The sequence below is a fragment of the Sceloporus undulatus genome, chromosome 2 (genome assembly GCF_019175285.1).
Source record: "Sceloporus undulatus isolate JIND9_A2432 ecotype Alabama chromosome 2, SceUnd_v1.1, whole genome shotgun sequence".
NCBI lineage: Eukaryota > Metazoa > Chordata > Lepidosauria > Squamata > Phrynosomatidae > Sceloporus > Sceloporus undulatus.
Genome location: NC_056523.1, coordinates 249,401,070 through 249,426,857, shown reverse-complemented (window position 1 = coordinate 249,426,857; position 25,788 = coordinate 249,401,070). Strand labels below are relative to the sequence as shown.

General features: G+C 40.2%; 1 protein-coding gene across 3 annotated transcripts in view; it reads left to right on the top strand.

Moving 5' to 3' along the window:
* Window positions 1-25,788, top strand: part of LOC121922684 (transducin-like enhancer protein 1) — an 89,256-nt gene that overhangs the window by 50,681 nt on the left and 12,787 nt on the right. For all 3 annotated transcript variants that reach the window (XM_042452394.1, XM_042452395.1, XM_042452393.1), the window contains exons 9-16: window positions 6,293-6,409; window positions 8,068-8,121; window positions 9,791-9,943; window positions 10,912-11,056; window positions 12,275-12,465; window positions 14,632-14,708; window positions 18,934-19,183; window positions 25,050-25,297. In XM_042452394.1, coding sequence (XP_042308328.1) covers window positions 6,293-6,409; window positions 8,068-8,121; window positions 9,791-9,943; window positions 10,912-11,056; window positions 12,275-12,465; window positions 14,632-14,708; window positions 18,934-19,183; window positions 25,050-25,297 — 1,235 coding nt within the window. The remainder of the gene's footprint in view (window positions 1-6,292; window positions 6,410-8,067; window positions 8,122-9,790; window positions 9,944-10,911; window positions 11,057-12,274; window positions 12,466-14,631; window positions 14,709-18,933; window positions 19,184-25,049; window positions 25,298-25,788) is intronic.

Here is a 25,788-nt window from a genome sequence, read left to right as displayed (position 1 = left end):
CAGTTAATCATTCAAACCCTGTTTTAATCAAAAAGCTGGTGAAAGGAGTAGAAAGAGGGAGACAGCTTAACTTCCCGTGAAAGGAATTGCCCAGTTGGGGAGCAACCCTTGAGAAGGCCCTCTCCTATGTCCTTACCAGATGGGCCTGTAGACTGAAAGAAAGCCTTGCTGTGAGATCCAAAGTCCAAAGCAGGGGTGGGCAAGTGTGGTTCAGGAGCCATGTCCAGCACACAGACATCTTAGATCCAACACCTAAAATTTGTTTTCTTCCAAGGGGTGGGTTTGAGAAGTCAAATTGTGCTGCTAGGGACCTCAAGGAGCTGCTGTATCCTTTTAAGTATGTTGCAAATTTAACCTGTACCATTCAACACCCAATAGTATTTGTTTTTCCAGATTGGAAGTGGACTTTCAGTTGTTTCTTCTTCTTAACATTCTTGTAGTACTTTTTGTGGCCCACAGAGCCTGTAAAATGGCTCCCAGATCCATCACCAAATTTCTTACCAGCTAGGACTGAACTACATGTAACAACTTCAGCAAGTCTAGCCTGGCCAGTGTAAATTTCTTGCGTTTTTGCTTGCTTGTTTATTAGAAGGTTTTAAAAATATTTTTAATTATAAATGAATCCCTCTGTTATCCCTCTTCATAGTATATTGTAGATACAGCAATAAGAATCCATTTCTCTTAGCTTTCTCCCTCAACTCTTTCTTATAGTTTGCTGAAGTGTGTTAAGTTTTTTGTTGTTGTGTACCCTAAAATAGTTTCCAATTTATGGTAGTCTAAGGCAAACTTATCATGGGGTTTTCCGAGGCTGAGAGTGTGTGACTTGCTCAAGGGGAATCAACCCTACTCTCCAGAGTCAGGGTCCAACACTTAAACCACAGCACCATGCTGGCTCTCATGTTAAGCTACATGTCTTTATTAAATGGAAATAAGAGACATGATAGTAAATAACTTTTTATTAGAGTGTATGGTAGAGGTGACTACTTGTATGATGATTCCTCATATTTATGTAAAAGTTACAGAATTTAAAATGTTTGTTGTCTAGTTGTAGTAATAATTTGTAATATTGGAACCATCCTTTTAGGAATGTATGATGCTTTGGAGTAATGTAAGGGAAAGGTCTTTCCTTGCCCCAAGGAGGAGCAAGAAGGGACACATGTGAGCAAGTGTGTGTGTGTGTGTGTGTGTGTGTGTTCTTTGCAATAAGGAGTGCTTGTTAAGCCAGAGGCTTGATGTAAACCCTGCATTTTGACCTGGTTTTTAAATTCCTAGCATCCAGACATTTTTGGAAAATGTATTAAGTAACAGCTTCCTGGAGTTGCAGTTTTGTGGGAAAGGTAGAGTATCTTTTCAACAACCACCAATCTAGTCAACACATCTGAATGGAGTTTGGAATTAATAAATATTCTACACTATCAGAACAGTAAATGCAGTATAATCCCTATATTTGCAGGAATTACGTACCAGGATATCCCCTCCCCATGGATACCTGAAACCATGATAATAGCAACCTCTATTATTTTCAGTATCTTAGAATCACACTAAAGGACCCAGAAATGCCTGGAGATGACATTTTTCTAGGCAGTTCTAGGTCCTAGTGTGATTCTATAGAATGCTTGGGCCGGAAGATGACCATAGAATCTCACTAGAGAACCTAGAAATGCCTAGAGAAAATATTTTTTTTTCCAGAAGTGGATAAATGAAAACGTGGATATTGAACTTGTGTATATGAGTTTCATACTCTAGTAAAATTACTAAATCAAAAAGAATAATTATAGAATAGAATCATAGAATCATGGAGTTTGAAGAGACCACAAGGTCATCCAGTCCAACCCCCTGCCATGCAGGAACACTCAATCAAAGCATACCTAACAGATGGCCATCCAGCCTCTGTTTAAAGACCTCTAAGGAGGGAGACTCCACTACACTCTGAGGGAGTGTGTTGCACTGTCTAACAGCCCTTACTATCAGGAAGTTCCTTCTAATGTTGAGGTGGAATCTCCTTTCCTGGAGCTTGCATCCATTGTTCCGAGTCCTATTCTATGGAGCAGCAGAAAACAAGCTTGCTCCCTCCTCAATATGGCATCCCTTCAAATATTTAAACAGGGCTATCATATTACCCCTTAACCGTCTCTTCTTCAAGCTAAACATACCCAGCTCCCTAAGTCTTTCGTTGTAAGGCATGGTTTCCAGATCCCTCACCGTTTTGGTTGCCCTCCTCTGGACATGTACCAATTTGTCATCATCCTTTTTGAAATGGAGTGCCCAGAACTGGACACAGTATTCCAGGTGGAGCCTGACCAAAGCAGAATAGAGTGGCACTATTATGTCCTTTGATCTTGACACTATATTTGCCACACTATGCATGTCATACTGTCCTCAAAGTGGCCCCATGCCATCACCCGGTACTATGCCATCCCTGTTCAGCACTCAGCCACGTGATTTTGCTCTGCCGGAGAGCTTCTATCCTTCAAAATTCATGCGCTTGAGCCCTGATCAGGGATGGCTTAGTGCCAGCGATGGCATGGGGCTGCCTTCAGGACAGTATGGCATGTGATAAAATGTGTTTTTCACTCAGCCATGGGCATCCCCTGCCCGTGCCCAGATGGGGGCAAAAGTGTGTGAAATATCGTCCTTGGTGTCTGTGAGTTACTACAAGTGGAGCAAACTGTTTGTATAAATCAGCATGCAAAGTGATCTTGTAGTACCTTTGAGACTAACTGAAAGAGAGACATTAATAGAATTAGCTTTTGTAGACTTGAGCCTACTTCCTCAGGTGCATGGGGAAGAAAAGATATTTTAATATACAGTATTTGAGAAAGCAAAGAAAAAATGTTGATACATGTACAGATAGAGAATATATTGAATGCTGCAGAAACAAACGAGGTGAAAAAACACCTTGAAGTTTGACAAGCCAAGTCACTAGAAGGTCAGCATATTCAAAGCATAGAAGGGAAGCTGAAAAGAGGAAGATGTGGAAGTGGTTACAGGACTGGACACTGAAAAAGAAACTGAAGCATATATATATTTGTGGTTCAAGAAGAGGCATGCCAAACAAATAGCCATCAAGACAAACACTGAAAAAATCAGAATGGATAGTAAATGTTATCCATATAAAAACAAAGATGAAACTCTTGATCACCTTATCAGTTTGTGCAGTAAAATTGTGCAACCTGAATATAAGAAATGCCACAATAAAATGACTGCAATAATAACACTGAAATCTATGCAAAAAATATGGTTTGTCATTCTCAGAGAATTGCTAGGAACATACTGTAAGTAAGCAAAAGTAGTAAAAAAGTGACAAAATTTTTTTAGGGTCCTTTAAGATTCAAACTGTTAAAAAATTAGAACATAATATTACAGAGATAACTGTGGCTGATAAAAAAGAAAGCCTAGATTATAAACATGGTGATCCTGGGAGACAGCAGAATTGAAGGCAAAGAGGGGGAAGTGATTATAAAAAATTGAGACCCACAAATTGTGATTCAGTGCCTCTGGGGAAAGAAAACAACTGTCATTCCAGTGGTGATAGATGCTCTAGGGGCAATTTCAAATGGACTGCCAAGACATCTGAATAAAAACATCATAGATAGAATCACAGGGGCATTATAAATACCAACATGGCTTACTGCTTTTTGGTTGAAATCCAAATTATTGATTGTCCAAAACTCTAGTTGATAACACTTAGTAGACTATAAAATCGAATAGATTAATAACAACAACAATTAATATTGGTATCCAAATCCTCCTGTACTGTTTTCCTAGTTTCCTTGTTTCTGTTAGTATGATGATGTTTTTAATCCAATCCCTGTTTCAAACTAATGATCCAACAAACTTACCTTTTCAGCCACAAAACACTGTAGTGGGGACTGCTTTTTTACTTGATTTCATTAGCTCATCCTGCATGCTTTATAGAAAACCCCAGTGTGTGTTGAACTTGAATAATCAGATATAAAAAGGTTGGAGCTTGCTTTTAAAGAGTAGTTGAGATTGCTTTGGGTGCTCTTGTTTGTCTTGCATGTGTGTGTGTGTATATGTGCTACTTCCTTTTTGCTTGTGGTTAAGAATTTGTCTATGAGAACTACAAAGCTCCTAGAGTAGTTGTCCTCCATTATTTTGAAAGCTGTTCCTATTACCTTTTTTGTTGTTTTCCTTCCTAGATCTGAGTAATTTTGAATATGCATAGATGTGTCCTTTGAAGCAGGCTGGTGGTGGCAGGCAGATTTTTGTATAAATTTTGAAAAGTGTGTTGGCATTATGCTTTCTTGCAAAGATGACTTTTAGAAAGGAGGCCTGTCAGGTCTTTGTGAAAAGAGCCCCCCTCCTTCCCCACCCCTCTTCCACCCTTCATTCAGCATTGTTCATGGCATTAACACACCATTGAACAAATTGCCCTTCTTGCATATGCTAATCCTGAACTTAAAAGAGCCCATTGTGACATGTTTAATGCTTTAGCTGGAGGGAAGATGAGAATTGGAGGCATGTCAAATTATCATGTGACCCAGAAATATCTAAAATGCCTCTCTTCCCCTTTGGGTCAACAGTTTGTACAGAGCATTATCTAAAAGAAAGTAGCCTGTAGATTGTGGACAAGATTACTTCATGCTCTCATCTTTTGGCCTTCCTTTCACATTATGAGTGTTATCTAGGAACTTTTGGTTTTTTAAAAAAGTGCAAGCAGTTAATTGTGTGAGACCAACCATTTGCCTGTATTTTCAGTTAAAGCCATTGTTTCATTTTCTTTTTGTGTTTCTTTTTATGCTTTGTGCATACAATTAGATTCATGCATAAGTTTCCTCCTTTTAAGATCTGATACACATACTAATTTCTGACACTTCTAAGTGGCTATGAGTTTATACTCCAGTACAGAGAGTTGCAGACAAATCACATTGTTATTGATCCAGAGCCTCTCCAACATTCAGTGACAGCCTAAACAGAGTGCTACACCAACTTACAACTCTGTTATCCTGTTCTGCACATTTCCCCTCTTTTCCTGAAGCTCTGTTTAATTTTTGCTTAAAGGCTCATTGGCATATTGACAATCAGGAAAGCCAGATCACAGCAGACTGTAAATTAACAGATTCTTGAGACATGCCATTAATTTTTCAGAAACACAAATGCTTTCTTCTTGCTTAAAATGTGTTTCATGAATAGTCCTGTTCTCACTATACCTTCTTAATATAAAGGAATTGTTCTTTAGGAATCCCTAAAGCAAGTAGTTGTTGTTGTTTTTTTTAAAAAAATAAGCAAACATTACTACATTGCATGTTTCTTTCTAAAATGGCTTCCTTGGAGAAACCAGAATACATTTTTAACTCTTTATATATATTATGTTAGAGCTCTTCATATTCACATAAGCATACAATTCAACATTTCACAGACCAACATCAGAGTGTAGTCAAGATGACATAGAAATATCTGAAATGCAGAAACCAGGAGGGATTGCAGCCATTTATTTTTGCCTGAGCCTGCTAGGAACCTCTCCTTTCCTCTCCCCTTTGCTATGTTAACTGAGTAGAAGCTGCTTATACACTGGAGGATATCACACGACTGAAATTGGAAGTATAATCCAGTGTCATCCTGAATGCAATCATGCGTTATCACGTTATTGTGCAAAGGTTACCACACATGATCATTGGCAGTCCAAACGCAATCATGAGTCAATCCATGCTTAAGTAAATTTGGTGAACTAGCGAAGTCAAAAACTCTATTCCTAGGCAACTATTCCCTCCAACCTCTTTTGTAAATTTTGGGGTTCCTTGGTTCCTCTCTCTCACTCGCCTAAATATGCTATACTCCAGTCATCTGGAGTCTCACTGAGCATGCGCAAGGGTGCCAATGCCAATTCATAATTAAGAACCCACTGATGTGATGGCTTACTTCGCACAGAATCTGGATCGCGTTTGGGGAGGCCATTACAGCAAATTTAAGGTGTGATAAGTAATCATGTAATTGTGTGAATTTTCAACTTGACCTCGCTATCTTCTCTTTTGAAATTGAGAGCCTCTCGTCCTGTGTCATATCCTCCACTGTCAGCTCAATTTACAGCAACTGAAGTAAGCTGAGGGGAAAGTAGGAGGAAAAGAAAGTAACTGAGACATTGTAAAAGCAGCTGAAAAAGCAGTACAGCAGAGAATTAATCAGAACAGAAAATTGCAGTGTAGGAAGGTAATTAATAAACTTTGAATAACAAAAATAGGGCTTCTAGAAATGCCCACAGGAATCTCATGTATTCTAAAGGTGAATGTAGTAATGGTTGACCAACTTGTATTTGTGCCTGTATTTGCAGAGTAATTCACTCTTGGTCCCTGACAGCCTGCGGAACACAGATAAACGAAGGAATGGGCCTGATTATTCCAATGACATGAAGAAAAGAAAAGTGGACGATAAGGATTCAAGCCATTACGTAAGGAAATCTGACAAAGATTATCAGTTTACTGGGTATGGAATGGAGAAACTGCTACACTACAGGGGTTGTTACACACTTAAGTGTGGACACTTGGATAGCATGCCAGCTTCATAAAGTGTACAAGGACCATACAACTTAACTGTTATAACAGCTTCACTGGCTGCCACTCTTGTTGCTGGTCTCAAATGAAAGTGCTGCTTATGATTTAGGCCCAGTCTATCTGACAGACCATATCTCTCTGTATAAAACCTTGGCCTTGAAATAATCTCTCTGTCCCAGAAAGAGTTTGGATCACGCTGTCTTGTTTTTAATAAACTGCTTATAAATGCATTTTATCCTCTCTAGATGGATGTTTTAAACTGTTTTCATATTGTGAATAGTTTAAGTCTGTTTTAAAGTTGACTTGTATATACTTCTAGCTGTATTGTATTTGTTTTAAGTTGTAAGCTGCCTTGATCCCCAATTTTGGCACATTTTGTATTTATTTATTTAATATCTCAGCTTTCTCGCGATATAGGGACTCAAAGCAGCTAACAACAAATTAAAAACAATTTAAAAACATAAAAAGTATAATTTAAAAGTATATACAGTACAAAAGCATATAGGAAGTATAATTTAAAAACAATTATACAGTTTATAAAAGTAAAAATATCAAATGTTTAAAAAATATTAAAATGTACTAAGAACATACATGCAAATCTTAAAATCTGAACCGTATAGCATTTAAAAGCCCAACCCTCTTAAGCCTGACAAAGTCTGATGGCACATTTTTTTTTACTTACCTCTAAAAGGAGAGCAAGGATGGGACCACCCTGGTCTCTCCTGGAAGGAAGTTCCAGAGCCTTGGAGCAGCCACCAAGACGGCCTTCTCCCTTATTTCCACCAAATGAGCCAAAAAGGGTGGTGGGACAGAGAAGAAGGCCTCTTTAGAAAATCTTAGAGCACTAATGGGATCATAAAGTGAAATGCAGTCCTTCAAATTACTTGGGCCCAAGCTGTATATATAAAGATGACATTGATCATGATTATCATAATGATAATACCAGGCTTTAGGACACCAACAAACCAAAGATCTGCTGTGGCTGTAAAATAAGCAAAGTAAACTGCAGACTGAGAGTTTTTGGTTTGTTCAGTCACAGGAGGATCCAAGAGAGAATTGTTCAGTTACAGTAAGTTACCATTCTCAGCAATGTACTGTTTACTATGAATTCTTAGCTACTTGCTAAGCTATTTCCTAGCTAGTTCCTAAGCATCTCAGAAATGGGGAGAGGATGTGACAGAACATATTTGATATTTTGTGGGAATTAATTTGCCAAACCCTTGTGACACCATGATGAGAAATTAACTTTTCATTCATTACATAAGAGATTCCTTTGACACAGTGGTTGGTGCCTTTTCTTAGTTTTCTAAGTACAGTGCTAAACAATTAAAAAATCATATTCCCTGATTGTAATAGAAATATTTTCAAATAAGAAACTCTGGTGCTTAGAAAGTCACAGAAAACTAGTCTTCAGTAGAAATGGCCAAATCCTTTTCATGTTCAATACATTTGATCTGAGGTTTTGTTTTTCTTTGCTTGTTTGTTTATAACTACTGAATATAACTGACAGCATGACAGAATGTAACATTGTGTATTGTTGTTGCTTTTAATCTAGGACAGTGACGGGGACAAAAGTGATGACAATTTAGTTGTGGATGTGTCTAATGAGGTAAACCTCCTTTACATTTATAATAATTTGAGATGGAGAGGGCTAGATGACTAAAGTACCGATTAATGTCCTTGAAAGCTGTGTATTACCCTGCTGTGAATGGGGTCATTGGACAGGGGAGAAGAGGAGGGGAGGCAGTACCAGAAAGGCTCTATTAGAATGTCTCTTGGGGCCACTCCAACAACATGGCCTGTGCTTATGGATTACAGTGATGTTCCGTCATTTAATTATACACATTTTAAGCCTGAGACTGCATCTACACTGCAGAATTAATGCATTTTGACATTGCTTTAAGTGCCATGGTTCAGTGCTATAGAATTCTGGGATCTGTAGTGTTGTTAGACATTTAGCCTTCTCTGTCAGAGAGCTCTGGTGCCACATCAAACTGCAAATTCCAGGATTCTCTGGATGGAGCCACGAGAGTGAAAGAGGTATAAAACTACATCAATTCTTCAATGTGGTAGCAGCCTTAGAAAGTTATATAACCCTGATACTATTGCTTTATATCTCATAGAAGATAGTCATGTTGTTGTTGCATGCCTTCAAGCTGTTTCCAGAGTATGGGAAACTAATGTGAAGCTTTCTTGGAAAGATTTGGTAAGGGGCGGGGGTGCCATTGCCTTCCTTTGAAGCTAATTAGATTGTGACTTGCCCAAGGTCACCCAGTGTCCTAGTCCAACACTCAAACTACAATACCACACTGGCTTTCTTTTTGTAACTTTGTTGTTGATGGTAGTGTCGTGTGCCTTCAAGCCGTTTCCAACTTACGGTGAACCTATCAGGGGGTTTTCTCAGGAAATTTCATTGGGGGGGGTTGCCATTGCCATCCCAAGGACAAGAGAGTATGACTTGCCCAAGGTCACTCAGTAAGTTTCCATGGCTTAGCCATGATTCAAACCCTGATCTCTAGAGTCATAGTTCAGTGCTCAAACCGCTGCACCACTCTGGCCCTATAATAATGTATAAATCATTAATTCTGGGAAATAGGTTCGAAATCTGAAAAAACAAAAAAAAGTCCTTGCTGGTTTTAACTGATCCTGTTTACCATGAATAACATGATCTATCCCCCTCTACAGCTCATACTATTGCTTGCGCTATGTAATAAATATCCCACGATATAATAATAATAATAATAATAATAATAATAATAATAATAATAATAAGATTTGTATTTTGCTGCCTCTCCCAGATGGATTGAGGCAGGATTACAAAACAGTAAAAACACATACAAAACACATCAATAAAATACAATACCAATAATAATTCCATTAAAAATTAACTCATCGTCAAATAACAATAGCAATAAAATTATGCAGTGGTCAGAGAAATGGAGTGATATCTCCTACACAAGGGTGGGTCAGCTTGCCGGAAGAGATCTGTCTTAAGCGCCTTCTTAAATGCCTCCAAGGCGTACTTAGCCCAGCCTAAGTACTGTGCAGATCTATGCAGATATAAACCCATTCATTTCAATAGGTTTAAGCAAATCTATCTCTGTGCTGGTTTTAGGCTACAATACTGCTGCCTTTAGCTGTGGTGCACCTCAGTTGTTAAGGCTTCTCATGTACTTCCCCCTCTTTCTCCTCCTCTTTATGGTGGTGATGGTGGTGGTTGTTATATGCATACAGTGTTAACAGTGCACACATTTGCTCATGCCCATCTATCTACTCAGGACCCTTCATCTCCACGGGCAAGTCCTGCTCATTCACCACGGGAGAATGGGATAGACAAAACCCGCCTCTTGAAGAAAGATGCCTCCAGCAGTCCAGCATCCACTGCCTCCTCAGGGAGTTCTGCTTCTATGAAATCCAAAGAAATAGGCTTGGTGAGTATTTTCCCCTATTGCATGGTTTGTCTGTAGGCCTACTTTGTCACAATCATCATCATTATTTATTACTGCTTCATATATGAATCAGTGAATTATTATTATTATTATTATTATTATTATTATTATTATTTGGCTGAGTTGCTTGGAGGGGGAGCGGTTTAGTGTGCGAACATCCTGCTCATTCATAATGTGAAGATCTTTCTCTTTACTCAAATTTTCTTTCTTTTTCTTTCTGTCCTTCTCTTTCTAAAATTACTGCTAACTGTAATGAAGAGATCACAGAAAGAAATACTGGGTGGTCACCTTTGATTTTCTTTGGAATTATTCTTTGGAGATAGCAATGCCATAAATAGCAGATAACTAGCTATCTGTTTCCATTTCATGAGAATGTAACTTAACAGAGTTCAAAATCCCCTAACTGCATAGCCACAACACTCCCCCACCTAAGAAAATCTTGTAAGCCTTACATATGGATTGCCTTATGATCAAACTGTTGTTTAAATCCAAACCTACTAAATCCACTAGAGATTTTGCTTTTTGATTTCACTGGTGTGTGATTTGAAGTACTCTGAAAAATGTATACTAAAGCATTCTAGCTTGTGGCTGTCAAATGCTCACTACTCCCTATCTGCAATTGGCAAAATAGATAAGTATAGTAACATCAAACTGTCAAATGTTTTGTCAACATGATCCACAGAGCACTTTATACTGAAGTAATTGCAACTCCTCCATTTAAATTAAAATAACTGATAAAAGTTAAAGAACAATTATCCAATCGATGCTAGTTCCTGCCAGTAAAGAATACAATTAGAACATTTTACATGTTTTGCGTTTTTCACAGACAGTATTAATATTGTTTATGTTTTAGGAAATTGATTGGGGGGAGTGCTCACTATTGTGATGCACTGTGTAATGTGACCTCAATTTCAAAATGATACTTAATTTCATTTGTTCAATGATGTCAGCATGAAAAAGCCAGCACACCGGTTCTGAAATCCAGCACACCAACTCCACGAAGTGATGTGCCAACTCCAGGAACTAGTGCGACACCAGGCCTTCGTCCAGGCCTTGGCAAACCTCCAACAATGGACCCTCTGGTCAACCAAGCAGGTAACAAACTTTTTGGATTATTGCTTACACAGTACATGTGTAACTATCATGTACCTGTTGATTTAGAAAACCCAGTGTGTAAAGGGCTCCCATTCAGTCTCTGCACAATCTCTTAACCTTCTCAGTTAATACCATCAGTAGAAGACCTTCACAAAGTGTCTGTCCATTGTCCTGAGTGCAGTTATTACTGCTTACACTGGTCCCCCGGGTTACGAAATACCCAGGTTACGAAATTTTCGGGATACGAATAAATCCCATAGGGATTTATTGTTTCGGCTTACGAAGGTTTTTTCGGGTTACGAAAAAACCTCGGCGCTATTTTCAATGGAGCCGCGGCGGAGCCGCGGCTTTTTCCCCATTAGCGCCTATGGGCTATTCGGCTTACGAAGTATCCCGGGTTACGAAAGCGGCGGCGGAACGAATTAATTTCGTAACCCGGGGTACCAGTGTATTACCATATATTTTAGATTGCAGCAACTACTTTTTTTTAAAAAAAACGGACACCTTGGGCAGTTGACTATTAGCTATAGTAGTGACTTCATGTATATAAATCCTGCCCGGCATGAAAATGAGGGAAAAAGACAAATATGTTCAGGGATCCGTTGTTTTTGGAAGGTGTATATGTTGTGGGGAGAAGTTTGGCTAAAGTCAGCTAGGAGGATGAGGAATGTAACCTACTTTTCATGAGCATTGTAACATCTGCTCATTTGATAGGTAAATGGTTCTGTTAAAAGCTATCACATTCAATATGGTTGAAATGGCTTAATCCCAATCACATGTCACACCCAATAAGAAAAGAAATCTGATAATGATTAATTGAGCAAAACAAAAATTCTAGAACACTTACAGAATCCCATTACAGAACATTTTTTAGCTGACAAAGTTAAACTTTTATTTGCTCCAGAGAAGAAAAAGCTCCCCCTTTCCCTGGCCTATATCAGTCAGCTTCAACTTCAGCTGCTATTTTTTTCAGCCTGATAATTTCTGGAGGATGAACTCTGAACCACCAAATTGCCCTAGATAAACAGTGGGAGAAGTCTAGTGTTAGCTTTGGGAGTCTATGTATATAAAGACAATAGTGTGAGTTTATAGTTGCAGTGGGAAGGAAGAGGTCTACTTGAGCACAGTATAACTACAAATGTGATTGTTTGGTTTGGATGAAGGAAATAGGGGGGGAAATTGCACTCAGTTGAAATATGTCATCTCTTTGTACTGCAGCTGCCGGCTTGAGGACACCTCTTGCTGTACCTGGACCATACCCTGCTCCATTTGGAATGGTACCTCATGCTGGCATGAATGGAGAGCTAACCAGCCCAGGAGCTGCCTATGCCAGTCTTCACAACATGTCCCCCCAAATGAGTGCTGCTGCAGCTGCAGCTGCTGTGGTTGCCTATGGGCGATCCCCCATGGTAGGTTTGTAGCCTAACTGGTAAGGAGTTTTGGTTCACTGAGAGAAATGTGCATTCTTTACTGAGCATGATCAAACTCCTGGGATATGACAACACCATAGGTTTTGACTGTTTGCCATATAGTACATGCTGTTGTATGTCAGAAATGGATTCCACTACTTTCCATCTTATTTGAAAAGGAAGTTAGAAGGTAACTTAAAAGCAGAAAATAATAATAATAATAATAATAATAATAATAATAATAATAATAATAATGTATTCACTAAACAAATATGCTGCCCCAGGAGAACAAATACATGAACCAGTAATACAAGACTGAGACTAGGGTGGCTTACAACATTAAAAACACTATCATTTAAAGCATACAAAAATAGTACTTTGAAACAGAATTAAATTGCTGCAACAATTAAAACAAATTACATATTAAAATATCAAATAGTTTAAAAAGATAAAAATGTTTAAAACACATTGAAACAATATGACACTCCAGCCTATGCTTTAAAAGCTTTCTGTTTGGAATGCCTGTCTGAAGAGGAAGGTCTTTGCCTGTTGGCGGAAGGCCTTCAAGAAAGGGGCCATTCTGGTCTCCTTGGAAAGGGAGTTCCACAATCTAGGGGCACCCATAGAAAAGGGCCTCTCTCGTGTCCCCACCAACCTTGCTTGTGGTTTTGTATAATAATAAGTTTTTATTTGGTAAAGCAGAAATTGCCTCTCACCCCTATGAATGATTGAACAGTATGACTCTTTTGTAGTGGGGAAAAGGGACACACAGTCACACTAGATGGGAATGAAACATCATAATCTCTCACACCTATGGACAACTAACTTTTTAGGCCTAGATTTCCTAATTCCTTAGTCCTGGAATAGGGAACTCGGTGTCCTCTCTGGATATTCTGAATTATTCTTTTCACAGTCTCAGAGCACTAGCTATTCTGACTGGCATTAATGGGAGCTATAGTTAAAACATGTTGCCCAGCTGCCTGCCCCCTTGTCTTAAATTAGGAGTACTTTTAGTGTCCTTTGAGGTTTGGGTGATATCATAACTGCAGTCCCTGGCTGGCTTACTGTTAGGTGAAGGAGGCTGAGCCTCCCCACTCACAGCCCATATTTTTCCCTGATCCATTTACAAGGAAGAAAATTTAGCATGTCATCTGAACTTTAAATATTCACTAACCAGGCCAAATTTCAACACTATTATGGTTTGGACAATACTCTAACCTGTGGTTAATCTAAAAGTTTCCAGAGTCTTCCTCGTGGCTGTGCCAAGGAAGGGAAAGAATAAATTTGTGAGCCGAGGTTCACTGCAGTTCATTTTTGTAGTTCACTTTTGGCAGCACAATTTGTGTTCACATTACACTTACAATGGCCTTGAAATGAGGCTATATGCCATTTTTCAAGTGCTTCTAAATCTGGATGGATGTCTAGTCACTAGCCTTTGAATTTCTTGCATAATATTAGGAAAGAAATGACAGTTTTATCTCAGTTTTAGCTCGGTTTTATCTCAGATGAAACTAGATGCAAAAAGTGAGTGGAAACTTCTGCAGAATGAAGCAGAAGTTCTATATAACTTACTCAGTGCCCATTTTTAAATTATATCTTGAATCTATTTAATCACATCTGCTATTTCTTCTTTCTTGGTTCTTTCCTCATTCCCTCCTCACTGCACATAGGCTTCATCTGTTTGGGGAATATAGCAATAGTCTTGGACTTTATATGTTGTCTTCATCATCATTTGTAGGTTATCATGTTTAATTGTAACACCAGTGTATGCATCCATGCATGTCCATTCTGAGGATTTGTTCACCATAAAAGAAAAAGGTGCTATTTAAATTATTAGTATTCTGAAGAGTGAAATGTGAAGATGCTTGTTTAGGAGCAATACCCATTTTTATGTGTTTTTAAAACATGCCTACATTCTGTGACTTAACTACAGTTGCTGGTCCCAACTAGATCAGACCTACTGAATCAATGGGAGCTTGATATGTCCATTTTATGTAATGCCATTAATTCAATGGGTCTATTCTAGGTGGGGTTAACAATTGGATTTAGGCCTGGCTTTCTGTTCCAATTTGGCAGGTTAGTGAGTTGAAGTGAAGAGAGTGCTTAACTGTTAACTTCCTAACTGGTCAGCAAGTTTTGATATATGTTATATTTATTCATTATCAGGTTGGATTTGATCCTCCTCCGCATATGAGAGTACCTGGAATCCCTCCAAATCTGGCTGGAATCCCTGGAGGAAAACCGTAAGTAACTTTGGATATTATAAATCTGAATCAGCCAGAGCACACTTTGTTTACCTCAGGTCAACTGATGAGAGTCCCAAGGGCGTAGATACATTGAGTTTTACTGGAAAGGCTACACTCTTCTTCTGATAATTTAAAATATCAACAACAATGCTGCACAGTGCTTTCATCCTGTGTATATAACCAATGCCTACCATATTTAGGCTTTAGAAAACATTAGTGGATTTGGACTTGTACTTACTTCTTTGTCTATACATTATAAAATAGCATCCTAACTGTGAGGCAAAGATCCTGTTATAGCTCTCAGGACCTCTTCTAAAGTGAAGCTTGGAAAGTTACTTTTCATAACTGACAGGTACTAGGGTGATGTTCTGGGCTGGAAATGTGGAGCATGTTGTTTTGATAAAAACTGTACTTTCAAGAAGAATTAATTGTAAGTATTTTCCAACTTCTGTCAATGTGAGTCCTACCATCTTACACTTCTGTCGTTCTAGGCAAACTGTTTGCTCTACTTTCTTTGTTCTGAGTCTTGTACATATTGTAAACCAGTGATTCCCAAACTTTGGTCTTCCAGGTGTTTGGGACTTCAACTCCCAGAAGCCCTAGAAAGCTTGGCCAACAGTCAGGAATTCTAGTAACTGAAGTCCAAAACATCTGGAGGACCAGTGTTTGGGAACTGTTGTTCTAGACCATCAGGATTCGAATTCTGGGCCAAAGTAACTCAAAATCTGCATCAAAAAAAGTTGAATCCTACAACCTGTGCAAATCCATACACATAACTTATATTGGTACTTCTTTGGTTGTTGTCATTCTACTTATGCTCCTCTTGAAAATGCCCCCAACATCTTTGACTACAGCCTCACATCTGCACTGCTCAGACGCCCTTCTGACTCTTCAGCCTTGACCAGGCATGCATTCTGAAGATGTTGAATTTTTGAATGTGCACTGTACAGTTAAAGATTGCCCTGAGCACACACCATGCAGACACATTTATGGGATTCTGTATCTTACTTTAATGGTACACAGCATTGGCAGCCAGAACTGGATATTCTATGTTATTATGGGCTAGAGTGAAATATAATATCTGGCATGTGATAATGGACTTTTGATATATTCCCAGAGCTTCTACATTCTTGTTATTTTCATTATTTTAAAATAGCATTGTTACAACCTGTGTGGCTATTGGAAAAATTGCTATTATTTTAATTTGGGTACCTGTGAAGAAGCCAAGAAGTAGAACCAATGGCAAGCAGGAGCTAAAGTCCTAAGGGTATTATATAATTCCAGGCTTCTTTTCTATAGTTCCTGTTCATTGACCCTTGTTTGTTAGACTTAACTTTAAAAACAGCTTTTACTACCAATTTCTTTTCTTACTCCCCCTCACACACACAGAGAGAAAGAGAGACACATATACACACTTATTGCTTGCTGGGAGCTGCTTCCATTTTAGCTTGTGTGTACTATATAAATAGACAAGATAAACTTTGAAAATCCTAGGTGCTGAGTTGATCTCCTTTCATTATTTGCTTTTGAAACCAGACTGAAGCTACGCCTGATCACCTCAGGCAGCAGGATGCCTTCAGTTACCCATAGCAACTTTCTGATGGCATATCCTTATCTGTGATAGATAAGTCTATTGAAAATTTCTGGTGGAGAAGTTCAGATAATGTGCCGTCTGCAGCAGCTTCATATTGACAGCAGGAGAGTTTTTGGCCTCAGTTTGAAAGCTAGTTTCTTTCAGCCACACAAATCGGGATGTCACATTGAATTTATTTTGTAAATGGGATGCAGCACCCTAGCTGTGCATCCTCTTCATGGAAGAGGTGATAGTTCCCTTCCCTTCCTTTTCCCTCCCTAAACAAATAACTGAAACTGAAGCACCATGTCTCATCTGATTACTATTTTATTGTTTCTGATATGGAGCAACAGGTGAGTGTTGTGCTTTGTATTTTTGATGTGTGTGGTTTTTTTTTTTTTAAAAAAACCCTGTATTCATAAGCTCTATCTTTTCAGAGAAATAGCATTTCTTTACAAACAAAAATACAATTAGAATAGAGCTGCCTGTTGTTGTTTTTGAAAAAATTAGTCAGCCTCTTAGGAACACACTTTTGTTTTCCATTGTGCTGTTGATGAAAGGATTCCCTCTAGACAACTTGTTTCCTTTCTACCATCTGACAACCTGCTAATATAATCTGAGACCCAAAACTACTTTAAAAAAATAATCTAACCCTTGTTTAAGGCTTCCTGTATTTAAAGTCCTGAGTGTGAATTTGGACATTAATGAGGTGTGCAAATATAGAAGCATGGGGAGGATGAACAATAACATTGCATCTGAGGAAGCAGACCATGGGCCGGAACAGACCAGCAAAATATGCTAACTTTCCAGCTGACGCACGCCCCCAAGCTGGCTATGAAGCTGCCCAGCTGTTTACATGGTGGCAGCTTTTTGGCACTCTGGCAGTGTGGCGTTTAGACACCGCATGCCTCAGGAGTGTCAAAAAGCTGTGGCAGTGGCAGAAAGGGCACCCTTTTTCTGGCACAAAAAGGAGTGGCATTTTGCCACTTCTTTTGTGCCAAAAAAAGCCAGATCTGGGCCGCAGTGTGCAATTACAAAAACATGTACTACAAATTGTTTCACACAGTCTCAAAGGTTCTACAAGATCCTTTTGCATAGTAACCGTATTGTTATGCATATCAATAACATCCAAAGCTACTGTTCTTTCTGTAAAATACACTTCTGTTAATACACTATTACTTTTTGCCATTTTGTTTAGCAGGTAGTTCTCTTTAGCATTGGTACACTCAGCATGCACATCCTAAATAGCAATTACAGTCATTTGATATTATTCTAAATCTCATGGCTCTATCCTGTGGAATTCTGGGATTTATAGTTTAGTGAAATACACAGAATACTCTTCTCCTGTTTAAGGGAGTCCACTAGAACAATGGTCCTGAAGTTTTGGTCCTGCAGTTGTTTTGGAGTTCAACAAAAGAAGCCTCAGCCAGATTTTCCAGTGATCAGAGATTCTGAGAACTGAGGTCCAAAGAATGAGAACTACTGCCCTCTATACAGAAATTCTAAATGCTTCACCATACTACAGAATAATAATAATAATAATAATAATAATAATAATAATAATAATAATAGTATATTTCCCTGTTTCTCCCTGTGGATCGAGGCGGGGTCACAACCCAATAAAAACATACAAATACAATGAATAAAATCCAATACAGTACATCATCTCAATAGTAATAATATCAGATAAAAACTAATTTATCATAATACAACAGTTTTATAATACTAGAATTGCACAGAGTCATCGTTAAGGGTTAAAGGATGGATCCTAAACAGGGTCGTATGGATAGGTCCACCAGAAGAGCTCCGTCTTAACTGCCTCCTTAAAAGCATCCAAGGTGGTAATGAGACGGATCTCTTCCGGCAGGCCATTCCACCATTTAGGGGCAGCGGCAGTAAAAGTTCTTTGGGATGGAGGTTTTAAAGGCTCAATTGGATGCTTTATGACGAGGCCTGTCAAACATCAATTGGAACAGAGTTTCACAACTACTGAAATGCAATTTAATCATTACATTCGGTCCTCCTTATCCACAGATTTTTTTTATCCATGGATTCAAGTATCCATGGCTTGAAGATATTCAAAGAAAGTATAAATTCCAAATAGCAAAACTTGATTTTCCATTTTATATAAGAGACACCATTTTCCTTTTCCATTGTATGCAATGGGACTTGAGCATCTACAGATTTTGTTATCCACAGGGGTCCTGGAACCAAACCCCAATGGATAACAAGGACCCACTGTACAAGTATTTATATCTTCCACTGGAGAATCATGAAGATTTCCTCAGGTAAACATAGCTACCCTTTCACATTCATGTGTGTTCACTGAGCAGTACCCATACCAGCTGAACCTAGACCTGGTGGTGGTCTTGTGGGAAGGAATTATGCCACCATGTGGATTTTAACGTGTTGTAAGCCGCTTTGTCTTGTCACAGAAAAGCGGGATATAAATAAAAGTTTTATTATTTATTTTACCATCCATATACCAGTGATTCGTTCTTTTTCTCTCTCCTTACAACCATAACAACAACTTCACTGTATTTCCAATTTTGTGGCTTTTGATATATGAACTAGACAGAACTGTAATTTAGTACAAGAATTAGACTAATGATTTGACCTGTGTTCTTTTCTTCTTTTCATCCCAAACAGAGCATACTCATTTCATGTTACTGCAGATGGTCAGATGCAACCAGTTCCTTTCCCCCCAGATGCTCTCATTGGACCAGGAATACCTCGACATGCTCGCCAGATCAATACCTTAAACCATGGGGAAGTGGTGTGTGCAGTTACCATAAGCAACCCCACAAGACATGTCTACACTGGTGGGAAGGGGTGTGTCAAAGTCTGGGATATCAGCCAGCCTGGCAACAAGAGTCCTGTTTCTCAGCTGGACTGCCTGGTAAGTGAACATGTTCCTTCCATGTATAGAGATATTTGATTGGTAACAAGTATGAAAACACATGTCCAGATCAACATAGTTACCTAGGTAGGCTACCTAAGCTGGTAACTGGATGGCCACTTGTGTGTTTGTCGCAAAAATATTCCAGGGGCAAAGCAAAAAGAAGCATTGTAAACTGAAAATAAAAGTTTAAAACAACAATGTAAATTAAACAACACTGAATAAAGCACAATCAATCTCAGAGCCAAGAAGCAGTTTAAATGGGAGAGTAATTCATCCATCATCCATGTTTAGAGTATTACTTTTAAAAAGTAATTGCAGTTATTATTCTAGGGCAGTATTTCTTAACCAGGGTTCCCTGGAAATCTGTAGTTCCACATGAGGTTGCTAGGGGTCCTGATTGAAAAAAAATTACATACATCTGGGGGGGGGGGGGGAGCAGTAGATACAGTATTTATTATGCAGAGATTCCCTGAGACCTTTCAAGGGTTCCTCCAGAGTAAAAACAAGGGTGAGCAAGACTGTTCTAGGGCCCCCAAATAATTCATTACCATTACAATTACAGTTTCTCTTCACAAAATCTATGGGAGTTTATTTTTCTGTCCTTTCCATTTTGCATTCCTGGAGATTAGAAACAACTTTGCTAAGCACATGATATCACATCTTTTCATTTTTAAATTTATCTCCCTTAAATAATATGAAAGTTGTAAGGTAGAACATATTAGCTACTCTAGTCAGAGCTAGTGTGACTAACAGCTTATTAGCTTATTTAACCATAGCCAGTATTTGAATTATTTGTGGGAATGTCCAGGCTTCAAATGTTTGTCTCTAATAATATTTTTTATGATTTAACTATGCACACTTCAGGAATGTTCATGATGAGCACTCATTTACAGCAAACTGTAAATAAAATCTATGGCATTCAATTGAGTAATCAGTCTTTCAAGTCTTGGATGCAAAGTTAGGGGCTGAAAAGTCTTCGGATCGAGAAGATCCACCACACATTGCCAATTCATTACCACACCCACAGTACACTCCCTTTATGTTCCTCCCAGATGTTGAAATTTCACTGAGGGTCATGGTGGCCACTGTGGGAACCCTTGTGATGGCCAAGAAGGAAATTCCATATCCAAGGACCAATAATGACTTGAAAGGGGGAGACCCACTCTGTCATTGGCTCTAGTGATGCCTTCACATGGGATTGTGGTCTCTGTGGAACTCCCCTATAGCCTAAGCTTGTGTGATAAAGATGGCAGAGATAAAGTAATTAGTTGCTTTTTAAAGTACTGAAGCAAAGAATAATTTTGATGGTAGTATTTAATGGAGTGTATTACTACAAGCCAAACCATGTTATCTCTGTTGCTGTATTTTTCTCTACTGTTGCCCCATTATTTGATACCAAGCATTGCCAAAAGTGCGTGCAGAAAACTGCTTTTATAGTGAATTACATTCATGGTCCATCTAGCCCAGTGTGATTAGCATTGACTGGCAGCAGCTTTCTGAAGTTGCAAATAGGATTTTTTGCCAGCCCTACTTGGAGACTATAGGTATTGAACTTGGGACCTTCACCATACAAAGCAATTGTGCTACCACTTCTGTATCTAATGCTTCAAGATGTCTAACTGTACCATATGCTGTTCTTTATTACTACTCATGAGGTGAGAAATAAAAATCCCACTATAACAAAAAGAAATCCTTTTACAGTAAGGGAAGCATAACATAGAAACATAAAATAATTGCTTTCTCTTACCAATACTGGACATTTTTATTGGTTTATCCTCTTGGCTGCTGTAGAATTTTTACCACTCTAATGTGGCTATTAAAAGTGAGACTCTTGCAACTGCTGCATTTATAGACTAAAACCTGTAATAACCAGGGCTTGGAATGTTTTCCATTCATTTTCCTCATCTTAGTTTTTTTCTAACAAGTATTATTAAATGTGAAACTGGGGATATTAATAATTAAACTGTAAGTGAGCCACCATAGCCTAGTGAAAGCTGACTAGTTTTATCAAAATGACTCCTTTGACCAGAGTATGGAAACCTTTCTTTTAATAAACTAAGGCGGGTTACAGACGGGCAGGGGAGGACGTCTTGGAGGTGTATTCAGCTGAATGCGGAGCCTCCAGACGGCCCGCCCCGGGGGCGTGCTTCAGGTGTTGGAGCTTCCACACGGGGGGCAGTGAAGACGCCTCACCTGGGTCCGTTTCGGACCTGGAGCTTCCATACCGCCGCCTCAAAGGACGCTGCAAAAAAAGAGGCAGCTTCCGCACGGGCGGCCCAAACCGCAGCTTTTTTTTCCTTTTGCCGCATGAGAAGTGCGCAGCTTCGCAGCGCTAAGCAGCGGCGGCAGAAAGCCTGTCTGCGCATTTAAAGCACCCAAGCCCCTTTAAACTTTTTCCCTGTGACTTTAAAGCTAGGCAGGAGTGGTGTGAGGTAGCAATGTCCAAACTCTGTCCTTCCAGGCGTTTGGACTTCATGTCCCAGAATCCCAGACCACAGGGCAAGGTGGCTGGGGATTCTGGGAGATGAAGTCCAAACGCCTGGGAGGACAGAGTTTGGAGATTGCTGGTTTGGGGACCAGTGAGCCAGGCATGGTGGGAGGAGAGAACAGGAAGGGTAGAATAGAGTAGATAGGGCTGGGAGGGAAGACATGCCTTGGGAGGCGAAATGATGTCTTTATGGGACATCATGGGACCTAGTGCCTTGTCAGTGCTCCCTGCCCCTTGATCCCAGGCCCTCTCTAGTTGCCCTTTGCCTTTGGGGGCAAGTTTAGAGGGCATCAAAAGGTCTTGGGCACATTCAAGGTCCGGGGTCTCTTTTTTTTTTTCCTTTGCCGGCTGGCCAATGCGCAGCTGCGCCACGCTAAGCAGCGGCGGCAGAAAGCCTATGGGCACATTTAAAGTGCCCAAGCCCCTTTAAAACAATGGTGATCTCCTGCCAGCTGGTGATCAGCTGGTGTTGGCATCCTTGTCCGTTTGCACTTTGCCAGTGTCAGCAGCATCATAGATGCCTCCTCTCCTTTGGTCCCCGCGCTCCTGCTGAATCTGCAATGCGCAGCCACAGCTGTCTCTGCTGCCACCGCTGTCCCCCTGCCATCTCCCCTCACCTCCTTTGTACATATGTCAATATTTACAGTTTTAGCGTTTTTTATTGTTAGGTGAAAATGGCAGAGGAATGTGTGTAGGGGTGCACTTTAAAGTCCAAACTTTCCAAGCAGCACATGCGTACATGTTGCTCTAGGGTTAGGGTTAGGGTTACGAGTCTTAAAATGCGCTGCAGCTGTGCCTCAGCTTCCACAGCTGCATGGCAGCGGACGTTGCAATTAAAGCCTGACTGCAAACTGCGCATGTTCCAAGACCCCAACTCACTATGCGACGGAGCTTTTAAATGGGCAACTTAATGTAGCGGCGTAGCAATTCTGGTGTACCGGTGCAGCAGCTCTCATGGCTTCTTCCCCTTCTCGATATGTGTCAGCATTCAGGTAGGACTGCTCCAGTTTCTGCAGCTACTCCAGTTTCTGGGACCATATAGCTATAATGTCAGCCGTCTCAGTATGAGACCAAGACGTCCCCCTGCCTTTTTTCGGGGTGCTGGTGGATGGCTGAGCCATCCTGCCTGGTGGCAAAGGGGAGCCGCCACACAGCTGTGCCAGGAGCAGCCGAACTGTGCCCGTTCCCAGGTGAAAATGGCGCAGGAATGTGTGTAGGGGGTCACTTTAAATCCCAAACTTTCCCTTTTCACTTTCTACAACCAAAACATCCGCCGGCAAAAGTTACAACTTCCCGCGGTTCTAGCAACGCATGCGCACAAGTGGCTCTAGGGTTAGGGTTACGAGGCTTAAAATGCGCTGCAGCTGTGCCTCAGCTTCCACAGCTCCATGGCAGCGGACGTTGCAATTAAAGCTTGACTGCAAACCACGCATGTCCCGGACCCCGACCCATTATGCGACGCAGCTGACACGGAGCTTTTAAACCGGCAACTTATATTTGCAGCGTAGCAATTCTGACGTATCGGTGCAGGGGCTTACAGACGGAGCTGCGCAGGTACGCATCAAACAGAAAAGAAGCGGAAAAAAGCAGCACCTTTTTAATGCCGCTTCTTCCCGCTTGGGGCGTGCGGGGGGCGTGTTCATGACGGCATTCAGGTAAAGCCCGTCTGAAGGGTCTACCTTCATGACGTCATGAGTACATCCCTTTTTGCCCATCTGTAACCCGCCTAAGGCCCCATACAGACAGGCCAACATAAAGCTGCTTCGGATCATTTTGGAGGTATGTTGTTTAAATGATGCATGCATCCTAAGAGTCCAGAAGCTGCGCCAAAGCCACGATCCAGTCTTAAGGACAGGAGCATAGCTTTGGTGCAGTGTCTGGACTCTTAGGACACATGCATCATTTAAACAGCATACCTCCAAAGTGAACCGAAGCAGCTTTATTTGGGCAGTCTGTAAGGGGCCTAACTCTCCCGGAATTCCCCAGCCATTATGGCCATTGACAATGCTATTTGAGAGACTCCTCGAATTGTTGTTCAAGGAATCAGTGTTTCCAGATGATGTCTTTAATAGTGCATTTCATATTGTAATAAAACAGCACATGCAGATACATAGACATACACAACAACCCCAGGCTTTATTTTGATGAAGAATGCATGTATGCAGTTGTTAGCTACTATGATTAAGGACCATTGACACCAATGACTATAGGAAATAAAATAAACTTTTATTATAAAACCTCCATCAGGAAAGCTCTCCAAGGCTGATAGGCTAAGCCAAGCTAGAACAGGAAGAGGACCAAATTAGTTTTAGTTTGGGAGCAATGATAAGAGTTTTAAAAAAAAGGTGAAAAGAAGTGGAGTGGATATCATTCTAAGAGAGGTTAGGATAGGTGAATAAGATATGAGAAGATGTTAGTTCACTGAAACATTCATTAACACTGCCAGTGCTGCTCTCTCTAACTCTAACTCTCTCATTTAACCCTTTAAACACTGAACATTGTTGAAAGAATAGCCATCCATCCCATTGAAAAAGAAAGTAGAAAGCAGTGCTTTCAAAAGAGGAACTTAGGCGGGATACAAACCGCCATATAGTACGTATAGGATACATACTAGGGTTAGGAAGGGGCGGTGCTTCCGCACCCCCCTAACCCTAGTACGTATCCTATACGTACAAGATGGCGGCACCCCTTCTACATGGGTGCCGCCATCTTTACGTACTGGACGCATAGCGTCCAGACGTGTCGCAGCGCCTATGACATCGCGAATGCGCCGGCAGCGCTTCACGACGTCATCAGTGCACCGCAAGAAGAAGCTCCGAAATGGAGCTTCTTTTTTGCTCCGCGCGGGAGTCGCGCGGTTTGGCTGCTGCGGCTCCTGCGCGGAGCAAACGGCGGCGGGGGGGAAGCGCCGCAAAGCGGCGGTTTGTATCCCGCCTTAATCTGAATTTTTCTAAGCAGGAGGAAACAGGATTTTGTTATTGTAGTTTACTTTCAAGTTGACTCTGACTGATGTCAGTCCTATTCTAGGGTTTTCTTAGCAAGGTTTATTCAGAGGAGGATTGCCATTCTCTACTTCCAAAAAGGAAATCTAAATAAAGAGAATGAGAGAATGTAAGTAAGTAAGTAAGTAAGTAAATAAATAAGGATGCCCAATGGGTTTCCATGGCTGAGCAGGTATTTGAACCCTGGTTCCCAGAGTTCTAGTCCAACATTCAACACTAGTTCACATTGGATTAGCAGTTCCTTATATTGTTGATTTTTAAACAAACAAACATGTTCTAATGTTTAGGATCTGAATGAGGCATAAGACATATCATTGTTCATTATTGCAGAAAATGTATTAATGTGATTGAGGTGTGTTTGTGCTTCCCACAGAACAGAGATAACTACATTCGATCTTGTAAATTGCTGCCTGATGGATGCACCCTGATCGTTGGTGGGGAAGCCAGCACGTTATCCATTTGGGACCTGGCAGCCCCGACTCCTCGTATCAAAGCAGAGCTGACGTCATCTGCCCCTGCCTGCTACGCTCTAGCTATCAGCCCAGATTCCAAGGTCTGCTTCTCCTGCTGCAGTGATGGGAACATAGCAGTGTGGGATCTCCACAATCAAACACTGGTCAGGTCAGTTGGTGTTCTTTAAACTTATTTGTCTGCAAAGTTGCTCTGTGAAAGATTTTTTTTTTCTAAAAGTGGCTGTTTTCCTATGTTTGTCTAAAAGGGAATATGTTTTCCACCCATCCCATCCATGTTTTAAGTGTCTGGATAATCCCTACTGAAATCTTGGAAGCCAGTGAGGCTGGAAAAGATTTTTACCAGTTAAGGGTGTGGTTGACATGTCTTGTAACCACCAAAATAATTAGACACACTTGTAGGGGTTACGTGTGTTCCAAGTGGGGACATATTCAGGCTCATGCCCGAGCATCGGGTGAGGCAGTCTGCCATTTCCATGTAATCAAATCATGGCTGTCAATACAAACTAAAAAAAAAAAAAGGCAAAAATCAACTATCATTTGTTCATTTTTTTAAAAAAAAAATTGCTTGGTTTTGAAATTCTAAGTATCTTTGTTTCAATTTTTTCTTGGTTTTCAGTACCATAACACTTCCATATACCC